The following is a 19,320-nucleotide window of genomic DNA, read 5'->3' on the forward strand; positions in this document are numbered from 1 at the left end:
GGTTAAGGACGGAGAAGATTTACACGGATTAAAACTCGACGAACTTGAAAAAGTTAGCCTAAACTTTTTAAGATGCGCAAACCGCGACGTAGCTCCTTTAAGACGACAACCAAACCAAGCTAAGAGCGAATTACATAGAAGGAACCGTTTCGAAATCCAACATAGACAGTGCTATGGCGACCACCAAAAGCTATATTACGGTAGTCAGGGTAATGAAAGAGAATGAGTATATCGAAAACGAAGTAAAAGTACGAATGAGTAAAATGTCTAAAAATTAGAAATTGACCCAAGCGACCTTACAGACCATTTCAAGCTCACTTACCTGCAGTTCTCTATTGTGGTTCTCACAGAGCAGCTGCAGGAATCTCAGAATCGGCTTCATAACAAGCACCTCTGGGGACATGGTCTTAACTTCATGTTTGCCTGAGCTGCTTTGCAGATCAGTTCCAAACAGTGATGTACTCGGCAACGGTCTGGTAGGTTCCACTTCAGCGTCCGGGTCTCGGCCCCTTCTTACGGCCGCGTAAGCCTTGCTGGTGTGCGTAGCTGCATCGGATAATTGTTCCTTCACGTCCTCGCTGATACCGAGTAAAGAACCTTGAAAAGGAGAAAATTAATATTCAAAAATGTTATTGTTTACTCTGTTTCACCACAATTTTGCAGTAATCATAGAAAACTTAAATATAAAAAATAATCAGTTTTGATTTTGGAAAAAAATATCCTGCAAGAATACTTGTACCAAAAACAAATTCACGCACACGACCGCTGCCGAAAAAATATACAACGCACGTTCAGTAGCCCAAAAAAGCATGTTACAAGGAGAAAAATTATTATGTGTACACACCTGTCATCCCGAGAAAAAAATTTCCTGGTGCATGAAAGGGTTAAAAATATATTGAAGCCTATACCAAATCACCCACCCTCCCCCTGAAAAGTTAAATGGTCCAACCCTTACGTCCATATTGCAGTTCATTACGTAACGTTTGATTGTAGAGGACTAGTGCTTCGAGTAGAATTTAGCTTTCCAGCGGGGAGGGGGGCGGGGAATATATTTGCATCACTAACCTGTTACCAGAGTGTCCCGTCGTCCTCCAAATACAGTCCCTCTACGTCCATCAGTGGTCTTACCATGAGGAACATCTTTATCGCTCTTCTTTGCTACTGTAGATTCTGTTGTTTGAACTGTGATGGTTGCTCGGATTTCAGCCTCTGCATCCGTCATTTTGTCAAAAACGTAGCGGAAGAACTCTTCACATCTACCGTTTATAAATCGCTGGAGAAAAGATTTCTACGAAAAATAATGAAATGAGAGGAGAACATTCAAAAAGGTAACGTAAAGCATTTTGACAAAAGTCGCCCTAAAAAACTCTTTCAACGCCAAATAAAGAAGGGGTTCTTGAATGAAAACCTATCGAGTTTGGCGTTTCAAACTGCCTTCGGACCAAACAATTTAAGAACTTTCTAGGACTGTAATCCAATTTCTTGAGGACGCACCAAACAAATGTGAACACTGGAAATGAAAACTAGACATTTGCAAACTACTCACTGTTGTATCAGTAACAAAAATTGTAAGGCTTTGTAAGCTCCAAATTCACTTTGTAGGGATTTGCAACGCCTTGAATTTTCTTTTTTTTTTTTTTTTTAATTCAAGGGGCCGGGTTGTTCGAAAGGCGGTTAACGCTAATCCAGGATTAAAAGTTACCTGAGGTATTTATTTTTCTGGAGTAAAAATGTTTTTCACTACTTATGTTATGTGTACTTTGAGATCACTCAAGCTCAAAACTGAAGGGCAAACAATATAAACAGAAAACCTCAACGAAAAGTTACAAAACTCCAATCAAAATTCTCGCTGATCCTGGGTTAGCTTAATCGGGCTTTGAGCAACCCGGCTTTTAAGCCTTTTAAACTTAACACCAACCTGAATAGAGTTGTTTCCCCCTTCAAGCAGAGCAATTGCGAGCTCAAGTATCTCAAGAAACACCCTGTGGTTCGGCTGCTTCATAATGAGATCAATAATCAGATCAGACGCTCCACACTTGTCAAGCCGACCTTGCATCTCGCACAGCGTGACGCCCGCGCGTGACAGCAGCTCAGCCCCAGGCCCCGAGTTTACATCCTGACTGGCGGTTTTCTTGCTGTTGCTATCGGTAGAGGTCTTAGTATTGGCCTGACTGATTGTGATGTAATAATTTGCACCAAAATAGCGGCTTAACAGCGACGAACGTAGCGCGTCACCCTGAAACAAAACAGGGATACAATTAAATAGCGAGTAATCGAGATATAGCGAATATCGAAAGCGGGTATTTTTCAACAGATTATCGCCTTTATATTATAGGTCAAATTCTTCTCGGATTTTGATTGGTTTTTACCTACGATCAATTGGAGGATAGACGCGTTGATGACGTCATTAACATTTTTTTATTATTATTATTATCTAAAACAGATAGATTTTATGTTGCCGTGCGTCTGTTCAGTAACAGATCACAGAAGACGTCAACATGTGGTATGAACATCAGGGACACACGCAGCTATCGCCTCGTTTGCCAATTTTTTGTTCTTACCACATTTTGACGTCATCTGTGATCTATCACTGAACAGACGCACGGCAACATGGAATCTGTTTACCGTCGCTTCACTCGAAGAAAACATTAAAAATCTGTCCAAAGAAGTGACCGATATTGATCTAGGAAGGCAATATCTGCGTTGCTGAGATAAAGTTCTATTATTTCAACTTTCGTAGCATCCGAGGAGCGTTCAATTACTGTCTCCCAATCAAAAGACAATAATAACACTCGTGAGCCTACGAAAAGCTGTCACGTCAACTTAGCATACGTCAGGTTGCGTAGCAATGCCTCTGACGAACACCGCGGGCACAGTACAGACTCTCAGATGGAGTTCTGTCCGATTTGACTTTTTACCGCATTCAAATTCGCAATTAGCCAATCAGAAGCCGTGTATACTGTCCTGATATCCTGCGATATCAAGTCACTGACTCGATATGATATCATGGTCACTTGGCCGAAGTTGGGAACGGTAAATGCCTAATCGTACCTTTTTGGTACGCTTCGGTGGCATATCAGGTACGTTTGGTCTCGCCATGGATATTTTGGCTCGACTATGTCTGGCCAAAATTCGAACCATGGCTCGACCAAACTCGCCTGATATGCCACCGAAACGCACCAGAAAGGTACGATAAGGTGTAAAAATTGTAATGTATTCTTCCTACTGACCTTGTCTCCAAAGTCGATATCACGCGCCATCATGCCTTTGATCGTCTGCAGCACTCGGACACACAAAGCTTCTTCGTTGTCCTCGAGCAGCTGTTTAGCGTGTGCTATCAACCTGGTGGAGACAAAACAAAGTACCATATTTTGAAACGTCTCCGGTCGATCATATGAAACAATAATCTTATGTTTAAAAGGGAATTGATGAATGGAAGAAACTTGGGGAATTTTTCTTTTTAGCCCTGAGAGTCCTCGAGTCCATACTTAAAGGTGATCTAGCGTTTAAGTATGCGGATGAAACCATAGTTTGTGACCCACGAAATGAAAGCTGTTGAGTAGAACTTCGATTGAGCTGGCTCTAACTTCTCAGTGCCTTAACGAAACTCTGGTGATTATTGACCAGAACGAATTTTCATGAGCTACTGAGGAGGGAGAAAACTTGAAAATATTTTAAAAGAAATACAGAAAGTCTGTTATGGAAAATAAATAGCATCACGTGAAAGCGAGTCTCATTAGCTTCGTTTGAATGGTCGCACACCAGAGTTTCATCCGCAGAACGGTTAGAAAAATGGAAACTTGAACAATATAGCAAACAGTACTGCATGAAAGCACTGCTCTAAAGCTTTCATTTGAATGGTCACACAGTAGGGTTTCATCCAGAGACTAAAGTTAGAACCACCTTGTATTGGATGCGTTAACGTAGCCCACTTTGTACAGCATAATAAACAGTACCGCATGAAAGTAATGCTCAATAACTTAAATTTGAATGGTTACACACTTGGGTTTCATTCACAGAGTTAACTGAAAGTTAGAACTACGTTGTACTTTATAATGAAAGGGCCACGTTAACGCATCAAATAAAATAAACTCAAAGGGTCGCTACAGAGCACTGAAGTTCATCACAACGCAAAGCGCTTATAAAAGGCGATTTTATGAAATAACTCAAACCCCGTTCATTTGTACCTGGAGACGAACCCTCCGCTTTTAGACTTGTGCCATGCTTCGGACTGCCGAGGAAACATCAACTCTGGACGATACAGCACGTCACCCAACACCGATAACTCTGATTGGACGAGCGGGCGAAGTTGATCCTCCAATAGCGAAACAATATCCTGTGATTCAAATTACGAAACACAAGTTAACAGTCTTACTTTGTGGGGTCAACGCGTGACATGATTAAGGGACGTTACCTGTAGCCCCTCAATGATGCTCCTATAGTCCCTGGAAAGGTTCATCATGGAGTCCCTTCGGACTTTCCCGTGACTGAGCCAATGTCGAGTGTGTTTCATCACCAACTGGGACCGAGTAAACAACGCTTGGATCTGGCTCTCAAGGTCAGCTGGGATTGCAATCCCACGATTCCTAGCTGCAAATGAAGTGAGAAGAAAGCTTCACATCTCGGCGCCTCCATTTGAAGGTCAAAACTTTTTTCAATCGAAGGAAAACTCAAACTGACAGTTTATTAAAGCGGAAAACACCAAAAAGAGTTGACAATAAAACAAAAGGGAACATGAATAGTTAAGATCGGAGACCTTTAAGAAATAAGACAAAAAGTCTCCCTGAAGAGGTGGAACTGAAGACTTAGGTTAATAGGCCATATTCGTACCCTCAATGTGACCTATTGAGATTTTCCCTCTCTAAAGCGCATTATAGATTTTTACTGTCTTATTTCTCCGTTTTCTCCATGGCTTTAGTCTCGATTGAGAAGACATATCATACACTCAAGACAGTGTTTGACCACATTTCCAAACGCCTCGAAGTTCGTCAAAACTATTCCGTTGCGCGTCGCATTTTCAACTGTCTTCTCGGTGTTTGGAAATGTGGTCAAACACGGTCTTTCGTGTTTGATATATTACATAAAACGTGAACGAGACAATGATAATGACAAAATAATTTCAAGATCATCAAATCCTTGTTATTTTCGGCCTCCTACACCTTTCAACTGCCTTGAATATTGGAAATCAGGGCCGAGAACACTTGTTTTTCGATCTAGAGTGTGACATAAACATTGCATAGGGTTGGAGACGTTGGAGTAGGTAGTTTTACAATTACAGTTCTTGTAAAGGTTATAGTTCTTTCAGATAGGATCCCCGACTCACCAACATCAGATAACGTCTTGATACACGTCTCCACATGGTATTTTTGTGATCCTGTCATCCAGGAGCACTGGGAAAGTCGGAATGCACCGCGAAGAAGACGAACAAAGACAGGCTGCCGTGACTTGAAACGAAAAACAGTGTGTTAATTGTGCTCAAACACAGCAAGTATTACGCTTAGCACTAACACAATTACGGTCTTATTTGCTGCTACAACTTCTCACTTCATAAAACGGCGGCATAAAAGCAAATCCTGACAAGGAAATTCTCGATTTTGGTTGAGATTAGTCAAAGGTTTTCTAAGCTTTAGATCGATTTCAGGTGACCAGTGCAAAAGACTGCTTTGTCAGTGTTGTTCTTGAAATACAACGAATAGAACCAGAATTTATGCATTTGGCTGCCGAGCTTGCAACCTTACAGAGTAGGTAGGTAAGGTTAAGTCTGCATACGGATCCGGAGTCGAGCGCACTAACAATGAGGCCACGGCGCCTCCCGCTACACAGAGTAAAGTACCTTTATGGTGGTGCTGGAGTCGGAGAAGGGTGAGTTGAAGAAGAACGTCAGTAAATTCATGATAGTTTCTGTTGCGTATTTTTCCAACATGGTGTCTGCGTGAAATCTGTCCAAGGTGTTGTTACAAACCTGAAAGAATTAAAAAAAAAAATACCGTTACCGTACAAAAGAGTACGTACAACCTTGGTCACAGCGGTTGGAAAGCTTCATTCTATACGCATTTTGTCCCTCCCCACCCCTGTGCAATCTTGACAAAACACTTTCATCTAACACAAGTTTGCATTTTCCCATTTTCCGACATTGTAAGGGATGGTGGTGGGAGGTGGTGCTGACACTTATTCTGTTGGTATTACGGTTATGATTTCATGTTTTTGCGCATTTTCCAACACAATAAGTCCATGACTGTAGATTGTTGTGCAGGGGAGAAATATGCAGATTTTTCTACAAATTACGGGGTGAAAGAATATCGTTTTCTCGCTATGCACAAACTAAAATTCGATACTTGTAGGCCAGGGGTATTATGCTATTTGTTTGTGATAAGGTGTGATCTAATGCTTCCTTGTTGAATTTTTTTTTTTTTCATATAACAAAAAGTCATCGAGTGGTGTATTGGGAAGTAGGCTATTTAATTTTGCTTTTTCAAGAATCTTGACGTTTCCCGATATTTGCAAAAAACTGTTTTCCGAGGAATCAGTTATTATATGTCAGCATATTGCCTTACCCGGGCCATATCAACTAAGAAGTCCTCAAACAGAGTCCAGATATGATTACTGGTGTATATCTCCTTCATCTCCACCTCAGTGTCAACGTAGCAGTGATTCAGAAAGTTAACATAAGAGTTCTTCACCTGAGGGAACACAACACAGATTGATATTTGCAGGGGAAGCATTGCAGGGAAGATTTCTAGTCATGGGAGCGTACAGCACATAAATTTTGCATCCTCTAATACCGCAACCAGGAATTCTGGCTATGTAATAATCAAACGCAGCTAACTAGAAGGCGCTCATTTCGTGTACTTTAAGTTATATTTGCTAATATCGCATTCGATTCTTTGGATAAAGTCTCCTGTCTCACGGTTGAAGAAATTTCTTTTTTTCAACATCACTAATAATTTATCAAGTTTAAACAAAGCAAATCATGACCATGACGGTGTTTGGACATCTGATCTTAATTAGCATAGATTTTTACAATTTTTTTTCTCATTTTCTCCTTAGTTTTAGTTTTGATTGAGAAGATATATCAAACACTCAAGACAGTGTTTGACCACATTTCCGAAAACCTCGAAGTTCGTCAAAAATACTCCGCTACGTGTCGTATTTTCAACTCTCTTTTCGGTGTTTGGAGATGTGGACAAACATGGTCTTTCGTGCTCGATACATTAAACAAATGATGAATAAAAACCCAGTATTTGAATCTGTCACAAGACTAAGGGGATATTTTCTCTTTTGTTTATAACCCCAGTGCCATACTTTTGCCCAATGTTTGCCTCGCCTCAACTCTCGTTATTGCTTTGCGACGCATGAGTGAATTAACAAACCGCACTCTAACAAACGTCAGTACTGCAGGCTGTACCATCCCCAGTTCCTCTCACCTCGGGGATACAATCCGGATGCGTGACAACTCGCACGATGTCATCCAGCGGAAGTAAGCTGTGACACTTAATTTCTGTGTACACGTTTTTGCCCTCGGTACAACAGGCCAGCAGTTCTACCAGGTTGATGTGGTACAGCAGGGGACCAGACTCGTCTAGTCTCTCTCGTTCAGATTGCATCATGTCGACAAGACAGTTGAAGGACTGGGGGTCACTGTAAAACACCAGCACTTCTTCGCCCACATTCACTAACTAGGAAAACAAATTGCAACGATAAAATTATGTATACAGTGGAACCCCGTTAATCTGGTCACCAAGGGCCACAAAAATGTGGCCGTATTAGCGGAGGGGCCGTTAGGCGGGGTCCCACTGTGCCAAATTTCAAGTGGTTAGAACTGCTCTCCTTACAAAAGCCCCTTTCACCGAAACACAAATTCTCCTGCGACGAACTGTAGAAAAAAGGATGTTTTTGATCTTGATAAACAAAGGGTTTATAGGGTTGAGATTAATTCAAATTCTTTATATTTCTTTAAAATTTATCTTAATTCTTTAACAGCATTTTCTTCTCGCAAAGGGCCAAGTTTCTCTCTATTTCTATTCTCGGGTACCTTGTTCTATGATATGGATCCAAACAAATCTCCTTGTTTTTTACTAGCTTCGGGCTTTATCAAAAATCTTCCGGAGGCTTCGGGAATACTCGCGAAACCTAGTTAGGGGTCTTCGGGTTCCTTCAAACCGATGTCAGAAATCAGTTATTTGCATTCCTTTTCCTGAAAGTTTCCCTCCTTTGTTAGCCTATCAGAACTCAAGAGTTTCTTAAAACACTGCTATTACGATTTGCGTCTGAAGAATCCAAGCCGACATACCTCGGCCATGACCATGTCCTGGGTTTTTCTGATGGACTGTCCCTCTGCTTTCACCAGGGTCTGCAAAGCTTTCAGGTATTCAACATGGCGGCCTTGCGTCTCAACACAGTGCACAATATGTTGAACAACTTTCTCAGTGACCTCATAACAAAGCGCTGAGTTCTCCATGAAGACATAGCGTAACGTATGAGCTTCTTTCAGCTAAAGGACGAAAGAAGACACACGGCAACATTTACATTTTCTCAAGTGATTCATTTAACATCCGATGGAAAGCGCGGGAAAACATGCAATCAGTCCCTCGCACGAGAAAACATGCAACCATCCCTTACGCGGGAAAACATGCAATCAGTCCCTCACGCGGGGAAACATGCAACCATCCCTCGCGCGGGAAAACATGCAATCAGTCCCTCACGCGGGAAAACTTGCAACCAGCCCCTCTCGCGGGAAAATATGCAACTTGCTCCTCCCGCGGAAAAACCCGGGTAAACCGAGTCATTTCTAGAGTATTGATCGTAGTTCTGCTGTTCCAAAACGAGATCAACTAGTAAAACTGAAACAAACACTCAATACATTCAAGAGTCAATCAAAAACTGCTCTAATGACGCTGCTTGGTAACAAAGTATCCGCAATACTCCAAAGGAAAGCGGAGATTTGTCGGGTAATCGATCATTTGCTGAACATCAATAATAGTTTGTTTTGACTGGAACGTCTTAAGAGTAACATGAGTCTATAGACGTGCTTACCCCTGGGGTGAGGAACAAGTCCAGATGCTTGTGGAGTAGGGCCTGGTTCTGAGGATTGCTGAGGCAGAAGTTACGTAAAAACTCATGAGCCTGGGCCATGATCTCCTCCATCCTCAAATCTTCATTCTAAAGCAAGAAAATGCAAGAACGCTTTTGAGTCTCAGTAAGGTAGACCGCAGCCTCGATCCCAGGCTCTCTCTTCTTCACCTCCCTTAACGACAAGGAAGGCAAAGGAGTGAGCCTGGGAATGTAACGGATTTAAAGGAATTCAACGTATTTACGACGTTTTAAGATAATCTGGGTGATGTAGCAGCTCTCGTAAGGTCTCACATGAATGGCTTGAAGCCCTTTGAGAGGACAATAGAACAAACAACAGAAGCAATGCACCTAGCCCTAAAACAATAACAACTTTATGTAATAATTAAATGAATGCGCGCTCTCTGATTGGTCAATCAGCTGTGGTTTACAGTGCCAGTAAACTCATGGAAATTTCGAGTGTTCTTCCAATATCCCAAGTGGTTTATCAGCCTATAAACCATAAAAGCTTGTGGTCTATTGCTTAAATATGCGGTGACGACAAATAGAATTACAAGCTTAACAGAGCTGCTACACTTCGGATAATCCGGCCAAATCATAAAAGGAACTGCGTCAAAATGTATGAAGCCATTTTTTTGCAAAACAGGAACTTGGCCTTAAACTGAAGGAAGCGCTTGATATGATAATTTGCTAAGTTAGGCGAACACTACAAAGAAAATTACAAACTAAAATGGAACAAGGATGATATTGACACAGATTACTAAGCACAAACTTCAGAAATTTACGCGAAAATTATTCCTAATACAACATGTGTCCCACTATTTCTCACACGTTTATTCTTAACGCAATCTGACCAACATATCAGTTGACAGAGACACAGATTGATAGACACCTTTGTTTAAAAGTAAAAATCTATAGGTAAATTTTCAACATAGTCCATTTAGGGAGCTTACAAAGCATGTCTGCTATCAATAGGAGCCCTGAAGCTATTACCTAACATAGAATACACAATGATAGGAAAAATACAAAAATAAAAACATAAATATAGGAAAGTACATTAAAACAAATATCAAAAGCCTAACTATCATAGTAATATCTTCAAATTTATCAACATTTACAGTATTAAATTTTATAAGAAATAAAATTAAAAATTAATAACTTAAATTAGAAAATTTTAAGCAGATTCAAGCAGGAGCCCGCTATTTCATCAAAGAGTTTTCCACTTTACGCGTTTCACTGGCACCTGTATAAGCAGTGTACCTTTTCATACGGTATCTGTAGCAGTTCCAGAACTACTGTGTGAGCTCCCATGTTTCTTAACAATCTTTGTTCATGTTTACGGTTCTTTACACAGCTTGCACCAAAAGATACGCAAAGATTGCTCAGTCTTTCAAGGATCTAGGTAAAACGAAAAGCAAAGCATGTAAATATTCACAAGAGCACACGCTAGTATGGTGGTTGTCTTTACGACATTTCAGGACCAGAAGTGGGCGCTCTCCCTTTGAACACGAAATTTGGAATTGAATTTCTCGCAATTTCCAGTGGCAATTTCCGGAATTTTTAGAAAAGAGGACAACATCGCGAGGTATACCCAAATTTTCAAAAAATTTCGTATCAGAATTTCCGTTCCATTTGATTTCCTCCTGGAATTTTCGGCTGAAGGTAAGATTCGGAATTGTTCGGATTTTACCTAAAACTTTCCCAGGAAGCCTTTACCGTGCCATTTGCCCCCGTCTCGAAAGTTCGGGAATTTTTGGTTGAATGAAAAGCGCCCGGTGTTTCCTGAAAAATCTGTCATATAATGTACTAAAAAACAACTGGCAATACTTGACTTGTGGTTATCTAGTAAACTATTTACAACATGAAAATCCGCAATAATGAACAGAACAATTTCAGCTGAAGAACTTTCTAGCAACAGGTTCTGGCTTTTGAAATTGAAGGCTTTATGGCGCTGAAGGTGTGTCCGAATGTCGTAAGACAGACAACAGAAACAAAATACTACACATCTTCAGTCACTAAGGTTAAAGAACACACTTTATACAAGTATCTTACCGCTTCTGTCTTCTTGTAGTTTTTCAATGACACAGTGTCGGAGTGCTCAACTTCGAGTTCAATGGAGCCATCACTAACCATCCGTTGCCGCTCTGACTGAAGAGTGAAATGAATAAAGAAGATCAGTTAACGCACATTTAGGCTACACTGGCTTTTGTGTCCAACATTGCATATTGAAGACAAAAAGTCTATTGAATAGTGATTCGTACGGCGTTGCTTGTTTTTTAGTTTTTTCCTAGTTGATATTTTTTGTTATTATATAAACTGCGGTGTTTTACACGTTTGACCCTCTAACTGAACTTAAATTTGTTGGTGTATGATCGAAACACTTTCGAATCTTCCTCGGAAGTCTTCGGCAATCTACGGTGATTATAAGAATTGTTCCGAAACGTTCGTGTAGCCTTCAGACAACTTTTGTAGAGTCTTTAGAAATCTACGGAAAGTGATTAGAAATCTTTGGAAAATCGTCAAAAATGTCGTTATTGTTATATTTATGAGATAAACAAAATAATACATGGTTCCCTGTAGAGTTGGAGTTTCTATTCTCGTTGTCAACCACGCGCGCCATGTATTATTCTCTATTCAACATACTGTATCACACTCAGTTTACATACCTTAGTACCTCCACCCTCGCTGTCACTACTGTGCGGGTCCTAGCAAAGTGAAAAAGACAAAACAATCGGAAATTCAACAAACAAAAACAAATTTACCTCAGTTTTTACTTATGATAATTAGAATACTTACAATAAATACAACAGCAAAATAACCACTTTTCTTTACCTGTGACGTGCTAGTGCCAACAACTTCCATATCCTGCTGTTCCAGACTGTCTTTTCTTTGTTCTGGCTCCTTGCTGCTACTGCTGCTGCCCCCATCCTTCCTCAACCCAACCAGCCCTGGTGTGATCTTTCTGGCGCGAGTCTCAGTAGGAAGATCCTTCTTGCTCTTGTACACCCACAGCTCGGATTTCTCCACCAGCAGTCTAAGCTCATCCAAATCAGACTTGATTTGTTTGTAGTTCTCCACATCACTGTTAGATACCAGTAGTTGTACCTGTGCCGCAAAAAGAGTCCAGACCTCGATAACTAGCTTTTAAAACATTGTGTCATCATTGTCATTCGCTTTTGAGCTTAGGTCATTTGCAGACGAAATACGAAATCTGAGGCGAGACAATAAGTGGACCAACAGGAGTGGTCCGTAAGGTGGTATCTAGACTACGAGTAGTCCATCTTTCGCTTAGTCCATCGAGCGTGACCGTAAATAAATCGCAAGGAAAAAAATGGCCGCGCGAAATCCTGGAAGCGAGAAGCTCCTTGCTCCAAGGTTTCGCGCGCCCATTTTTTTCTCGCGGTTTTCTTCACGTTACGCACGACGGACTAAGCGAAAGAGGGACTACTCGTAGTCTAGAAGGTAGTGGGATTCCTCATCCTTCCCTCATACCGCGTCCTCTACTGACTAGGCCCAAACAACGCAGACTCTAAACTCACAAATCGTAATGTATTGTTGGGAACTTCACTTCACTCAAGGCTAGCTTAGTTTTCAGGCATGCCACTCGAACAAACGAAAGACATATTTCAAATATCACAACATGGTTAATCATAATGAAGTACTGAAAGCCCAATGATTGAAGACTAACCAGTTAGCTATAACAAGGCAGCTGAACTCGGGACTACCCAGAACGAGGCGAGAACAAATCTTGCTAGTAGTGGGTTGGAAAGCTTGCAAAACTGGCGTGCTGGCGGGAACGGGGTGTGGGGGAGAAGTGGGGAAGGCGACGGGAAGGGTGGGTGGAGAGGGGAAGGTAGATAGCCGGGTTAGCTTGTTGTGTGGCTAAACAGTTAAACTCAGCACTACTGGAAACCGAACAGACCAGCTACGTACTGACAGGGAAGGTAATTATGTGTGTTGAGGACCTGTTAAGACTCACTGACCTGTTTAAAGGCTTGCAGTACTTCTTGTCTCTGACTGAAATGTCTGAAGAGAAGTTGTAGCGCCCCTGTCACCAGGGGAGGGTAGTTATGCATACACAGGTACAACAGCACACGGAGGAATGTACGGCCCCCCTGACCATCAAGATCAAGGTCAATCTCTTTTAGTCCGCTGAAAGAAAATTCAATTCCGTCAGTTCAAAGTTCAAAATTCTAATTCTCCTTGTGGAGAACCACACATTTCTTTTATATGTTAGTTCCGAGAATTTCACGTTAAATCAGGCGGACAATATTACTTTCGATGATGTTTTTATTAACACTTATCACCTGTTTACTGGACAATATCCAATATTGAAAGGAGGAATTCCATATTGATCGCTCCAATGTATGGTGAACTATGTCACGGACCGTGCAGCGTGAAAAAATTGGCCAATTTCTGTTAACTTCGTCGTTTGTAATCCGTCTCATGGCCATCCTTACTTAGTTTGTTTCTTGTAATACAATTTTGGTATCATCCTACATTACGAAATTATTATTTTGATATTTTTCAATTAAAAATTAATCAGAAAATGGCTTTAAAATATCATGACATTGTTCCTTAAAACAGCTCTGTGGAAAAATGGAACCAAAAAATAATATTTGCTGGCCTATTTTGATCTCTCTAAAAGAATGAAGAACTTACGTAGACCCTCCAAATATGGCTTCCGCTTGTGCGCTGATGTTTTCCAGGTCAATCCCTGAAAGTAGAATGTTTATCAACAACTTGTACATTGTATGGAAAGTATAAAAGTGTGTTCGGAAATCAAAACAAAATCGACACAAAAAATTCAAAACGCCTCTACAGACAATTAATTCCAACCTTCATAGTATCATTGACTCGATTACAAATTTCATGATATGGTTTAAAGGAGTTTACATTTAAATCAAAATTCAGATTTTGATCTTTGTAGTTCAGTTACCATTTAATTGAAGATGAATATTCAATCTACAATCATTTGCTATCTTTAGACTTACTGTAAATCTTCAGAACAAAACCCATTTGTAGTTGTCTGGTGCCCAGGTCTCTCGCGGCCAATAGCAGATTATTTGGAAACTTTAGTTATATTTTCAAAGGTTGAAGATTACAAGTAGCGAATGTAAAGATGGTTTCGACACCGAGGATCCTCATTAGATCAAGGTCACACACTACAGTAGCTATTTAACATCAAGTTAGTTTGTTTAAGCTATTTCAAGTTGTTTACTCCAAATTTGTTTTGTTATGACGTTTAATTTGAATGCCATTTCTCATAGAAATGAAATCATTTCCGAGAAAAGCCAACAAAATTTATGTTTAAGCAAGTTCACTTTACAGTCAAACCAACATCTCCAAATTCCAATTCGACCTGGTTAGAGGACCAGCGAAGGCTGACGTGGCTTCCTATTGTAATTAGTTAATTATTTTAAGTAACATTTTTAAAGTTAGCACGATTGAGTGATTGTTTTAAACTTTACAACATACAGTTAGGAGGTCCAAGGTAATACGGAACACCATCTTTATCAATTTTACAGCGTCTGAGTTTAGTTCCTGGAAATAAAATGTAAAATTGGACAGATGATTATTCAGAGCATTAGCGCGGATTTAAACTAGCCTGTTGAAAGTAACTAGCATTTGCTTGGTCTTGCATTAGAGCGGTTTTCACTTGAGTGTCGAAAGAATTTCGCATTTGCTCTGGTTTTGCATTACTACATTAAAGGAGCTACGTCACGGTTTCCGCAACTTGAAAATATAAGCCTAAATATTTTAAGTTCGCTGTTTGTAATCTGTGTCAATCTTCTCCATCCTTGACCATCCTTGTTCCTTTATGGTTTATTCTTATCTCTTTGGCGTTTTTCAGTCTTAGTAAACTAATATTTTCAGGTTTCCTTCAATTTAAAGGTAATTTTTCACATGGCCAAATTAACTCAAAAATGCCATGACTGGGCTCCCTTAAGCGATTGGCTTATAAAAGCTCGCGTCACTTTGTCATCCAATCAGAAGTAAAACCCAATCATGACTTACTCGCACACCTTTTCCCGCGCTTTGCCGCACGGCGACAGCTACATGTATGTGCCTTGAGTTTTGATTGGTTCACTGGATTGCCAGTGTGATTAATCATTGGCCGGAGTGATCACTTCGGTTCTGGTCTTACGACACTCAATTGCAAACTGCTCCTAATGGATTCCTGCAACGCCATCAGTCATCAGTTTTGGAATATGTTGCGTCAAGTCTCGAGGCTAGTGAAAGAGCTGACAGTTATAAGCATTTATCATTTAACTGGTAATCAGGTCTTAGATTAGAGGCGGCATGGCCGAGTGGTTAAGGCGCCGGACTTGAAATCAAGGGGTCGCGGGTTCAAGTTCTATTATCAGGCATTTTAATGAGTTGTGTCGCTGCACGTTTTACTCGCCATTTTTACTTTTGCTCACTAAAATACTGCAAGACTCGTAAAAACGGACAGCAATAACAACACCACACAGTGCAACAATACCATTTTCTCCATTCATTTCTGCTAAGCCAGCATTGCTTTCGTCAAAATCCCGTTTGAAAATCGTCAGTAGACTGGAAATGCGATAATCAAGTCGAACGTTCATAATAAATTCCAGGATTTCGATTATTTTTGCCTTCGTCTCCATGACAACGTGGTCAATTTCGCTTTCTTGCTGGGTACCTCCTTCAGGTTGCTGTGTAAGCCCCCACGGGTCTTGGTTCCCTCCTAATGCCATACGCGTCATAATGGCGCCAAGATTGTGAATGCTTCGCATAACATTTATCTTTTCTCCGCTTCCCGCTGAAAAAGAAAAATTACGGTTATCCAATTCCATCTCACTAAATATTTAAGAACAAGCAGTATGACATGAAAGTACTGCCTAATAGCTTTCATTTGAATAGTTACACACGAGAGTTTCGTCCACGAACTTGAAAGTTACAACAACCTTGGACAGCATAATAAACAGTACCATATGAAAGTACTGCTCAATAGCTTTCATTTGAAGATTACACACAAAGGTTCCAAGCACAACTTAAAAATTAAGGCAATGTCGTACAGCATAACATACAGCACCACGTGAAAGTGCTGCTTAGTGGCTTTCATTTAAATGGTCACACACTAGGATTTCGTCAACGGACCTAGAATTAAAAGTTAGTACCATCTTGTACAGCATTAACAGTTTCACGTGAAAGTACTGCTCAGTAACTTTCATTGGTCACACATTAGGGTTCCATCCTTGGAATTGAATTGTTGATCTCATTTATTGACTTTACGTTTTGCCCAGGGAACACCGAGCCAAAACAAGATGCGATAGTTACAAGCACTTATCGCTCACCTGCTGGCTTTCCAGAGGATCTTACTCCACCATGAGCGCGCTGCTCGCAGTCCACTATTGACAACACTGTTTGCGTCAGACGCAATAACTCACTGAAGCCATAAAATCCAAAGTAGATCAAATTTCTTGCAATCTGCACAACCTGTAAACAAAGAAACAACATTTAACGGAAAACAAAAGCAATATATCCATGTAGAAACCAACAAGAGAAAGGTAAATGTCTATTAAAGGATCTAAGTCACGATTTGCGCATCTTGAAAAGTTTAGCCTGAATTTTTCAAGTTCGTCGTTTGTAGTTTGTAGCCTACAAAGGGCGACAAAAGTGTTGAGACACTTGGCAGTAAAGTTCGATTTTCGAGCGTCTTGGAAACATTTTCCCCCTTTCCACCCAAACAATGTCGATTTTTCGATTTCTTAGACTGCACAGACCGCAGCCCCTACACAACATTGAATTGGGGGGCCGGAGGTATCAGAGAAATAACCCCAGTCAAATAAAATAGGATAAGTGGTTAAAATCGAAAAGCGTTATTTTCTGAAAGTGTCTCAACTACTTTTGTCGCCCATTGTAGCTTGCGTAATAGTGGCACGAAAATATTTACATTTCACATTAAACATCCTTCGTTTTGTCCTGGAATGGATGAAGATTCCAGAAGCAAGCAAAAGTGCATTTTAAGACTCCAACAGTTGCTTCTTACATCACTGGTTTCAGCAATCTAAATAGACGCCTTCTCAGAGCTACTGTTGTAAGTTTCTAAATAAAACGTATCATAATTAAAATAGTAGCGTCAGCATAATCAAGTTTCCATCACATACCTCAAAAGTGAGTTTGTTCTGTTCCTTGTCGCTAAAAGACCAAATGTTACTGCTGATATTTTGCAGGTAATTCTCCACAAATGTGATAACTCCGGAAAACCTCAACCGGTTTTCTTCTCTCTCTTCCCCTACTGCTAGGTGCTGATCATACCTGAAAAACAAATACCAGTTTTAACCTAAGGATAAACCTCCAAATCAGTGGACAGACCAAATCCATTGTGTTTTTAACGTGACAATCACGACATAATTAATGCAAGACGTGGGAAAATACTTGTAAGCCAAGTTATGGTTACTGAATTCAGTTTTGAAACACTTAAAGTACAATGCAAAACCTATTTAATGACCAAAAGTGTCCCAGAAACTATCGATTAACACGTAACTCTTTACTGGATTCTGCTGAAAATGACATCCGTTCGACAAAAGTTCTTTTCAGAAATACCCTCTCACGGAACTTGAAAAACTCGAGATGGTCAACTGAATAACGCAACCCAGTTCTTGAATACCTGAGGCGGGCTCTAGTTTTTCGCTTCTGATTGCTATTTGTAACATGTGCTATAGATAACAGATGAGTTTGGCCACGTTTCGTCATGCGCATTAACACAATATCACACTAACGCAGCATCCACACTACGCCGGAGAAATTTGAAAACGCAACTTTGTTTCTACGGTTAGGCCTGCCGTCCACACTAATCCGTCACGAAAACGGAGCTTTTCAAAAACGCTCTTCAAACCGGAGAAATTTGAAAACGACAGCTTTTTGTTTTCGTGTGGACGGAAAACATTTTGAAAGCGTAGCTTTTCGAAAACGATGACGTCACGATAATCACGTGATTTCCCTGCCCGAGTTTTCAACAAACACAAATCCAAAATGGCCGCTGATTGTTTCGTTTTCAAATTTCTCCGGCGTAGTGTGGACGGGGCCTAGCCCAAGTCCGGTAGTTGCGGTTATGTTTTACTCACATTTCAATACTCATCTCTGTTGGGATCTCGGACCACAGTCTGGCATACTTAACCGGTGTAACCGGTTCTTGTGGATCTCTGTCTATGTGCATGTGAAGCATTAAACGGCAGAATGCAGCTCGAAGGTCACATGACAACTCCTTGTCTGCCATACACCTAGGGGTATCGCAAAGACAAACTATTGTCGAAACTGTTAAACAATCTAATCTGAATGCATTTAAGTGGATCAAACCAAAGCACCTACATAATAGAGAAGATTTCACTTGAATGTCGAAAGTGAGCGATTGGCTTAAAAATCTCGCGCCACTTTTTCAACCAATCAAAAGTAAAACCAAAACCAGTGAAAACTCGCCCGCCGACGTTTTCCCGCGCTTTGCGCCAGCTACACGTATTTGCTTGAAGTTTTGATTAGTTCACTGGATTGTCTGCGTCCTTTGCGATTGGCTAGAGTGATTACTTTGGTTTTTGTTTTACGACACTCAATTGAAAACCGTTCTAACAAGCGTAAAGACACTCAATACAGACCTGAGTATAAGGTCGACATCTAGTTGCTTGCTGATGCTGTTAATAGCAAGATACTGTCTGTCCAGACACATCCGCGAAAACAGGTTCAGCTGGTATCTTAACAAAGGAAAGCAAAATGCGCGCTAAGTGTTAAATGTATACCTTGACTACACGTATCTTACTTGCGGAACAGCGATCTCGTTGAATTTGAAGCTGCTCAAATTTTCAAAAGAACGAACTAGAGATTTTACCTTTTTCACAGGCATATGACGAACATCCCTCACCTCTCATCTCTTGTTCGCATTTATGTAACTCTGATACTTAAGTGGTGTTAAAAGCAGATGGAAAGATGGATCTATCTGGTAATGACTGAGAACTTCGTCATAGATGCCACTAATCATTACTAATGTTCTAATATTAATATTAACAAAAGTACTAATGAGGTAGAACCTGTAATAGTCCAAGATTCTGATGTCATCCTTGATTCCCAGCTTGGCGCCTTTTGCAAGGTCTTTCTGTGATTTTACTTTGTCACCACCGTCCCACACAAGAAACACCTCACCTTCAATTAACCTGGAAACAAAACATTGGGTGAAGTGAAGAAACATTTCGCAATTGAGACAATCTTTCTTTTAGTTCCCTGTTATGGCAG

The 19,320-nt window shown here is 40.5% G+C and overlaps 1 protein-coding gene across 2 annotated transcripts in view; it reads right to left on the reverse strand.

The window, feature by feature from the left end:
- Positions 1–19,320, reverse strand: part of LOC110042304 (inositol 1,4,5-trisphosphate receptor-like) — a 45,503-nt gene that overhangs the window by 10,971 nt on the left and 15,212 nt on the right. Inside the window, exons 18-42 of one of the 2 annotated variants that reach the window (XM_089272832.1) lie at positions 19,119–19,241; positions 18,690–18,785; positions 18,165–18,320; positions 17,205–17,355; positions 16,392–16,533; positions 15,557–15,856; positions 14,548–14,613; positions 13,732–13,786; positions 13,053–13,221; positions 11,902–12,174; positions 11,736–11,774; positions 11,122–11,217; positions 10,330–10,467; positions 9,034–9,159; positions 8,291–8,491; positions 7,425–7,676; positions 6,555–6,680; positions 5,834–5,962; positions 5,324–5,444; positions 4,415–4,590; positions 4,188–4,336; positions 3,231–3,342; positions 1,919–2,236; positions 1,066–1,288; positions 323–597 (exon numbers count right to left, since the gene is read on the reverse strand). In XM_089272832.1, coding sequence (XP_089128958.1) covers positions 323–597; positions 1,066–1,288; positions 1,919–2,236; positions 3,231–3,342; positions 4,188–4,336; positions 4,415–4,590; positions 5,324–5,444; positions 5,834–5,962; positions 6,555–6,680; positions 7,425–7,676; positions 8,291–8,491; positions 9,034–9,159; positions 10,330–10,467; positions 11,122–11,217; positions 11,736–11,774; positions 11,902–12,174; positions 13,053–13,221; positions 13,732–13,786; positions 14,548–14,613; positions 15,557–15,856; positions 16,392–16,533; positions 17,205–17,355; positions 18,165–18,320; positions 18,690–18,785; positions 19,119–19,241 — 4,012 coding nt within the window. The remainder of the gene's footprint in view (positions 1–322; positions 598–1,065; positions 1,289–1,918; positions 2,237–3,230; positions 3,343–4,187; positions 4,337–4,414; positions 4,591–5,323; positions 5,445–5,833; positions 5,963–6,554; positions 6,681–7,424; positions 7,677–8,290; positions 8,492–9,033; positions 9,160–10,329; positions 10,468–11,121; positions 11,218–11,735; positions 11,775–11,901; positions 12,175–13,052; positions 13,222–13,731; positions 13,787–14,547; positions 14,614–15,556; positions 15,857–16,391; positions 16,534–17,204; positions 17,356–18,164; positions 18,321–18,689; positions 18,786–19,118; positions 19,242–19,320) is intronic. The other variant, XM_089272833.1, reaches the window with a different exon arrangement.

The sequence above is a fragment of the Orbicella faveolata genome, unplaced genomic scaffold, assembly GCF_042242905.1.
Source record: "Orbicella faveolata isolate gen_17 unplaced genomic scaffold, um_ofav_v1 contig_35, whole genome shotgun sequence".
Taxonomy (NCBI): domain Eukaryota; kingdom Metazoa; phylum Cnidaria; class Anthozoa; order Scleractinia; family Merulinidae; genus Orbicella; species Orbicella faveolata.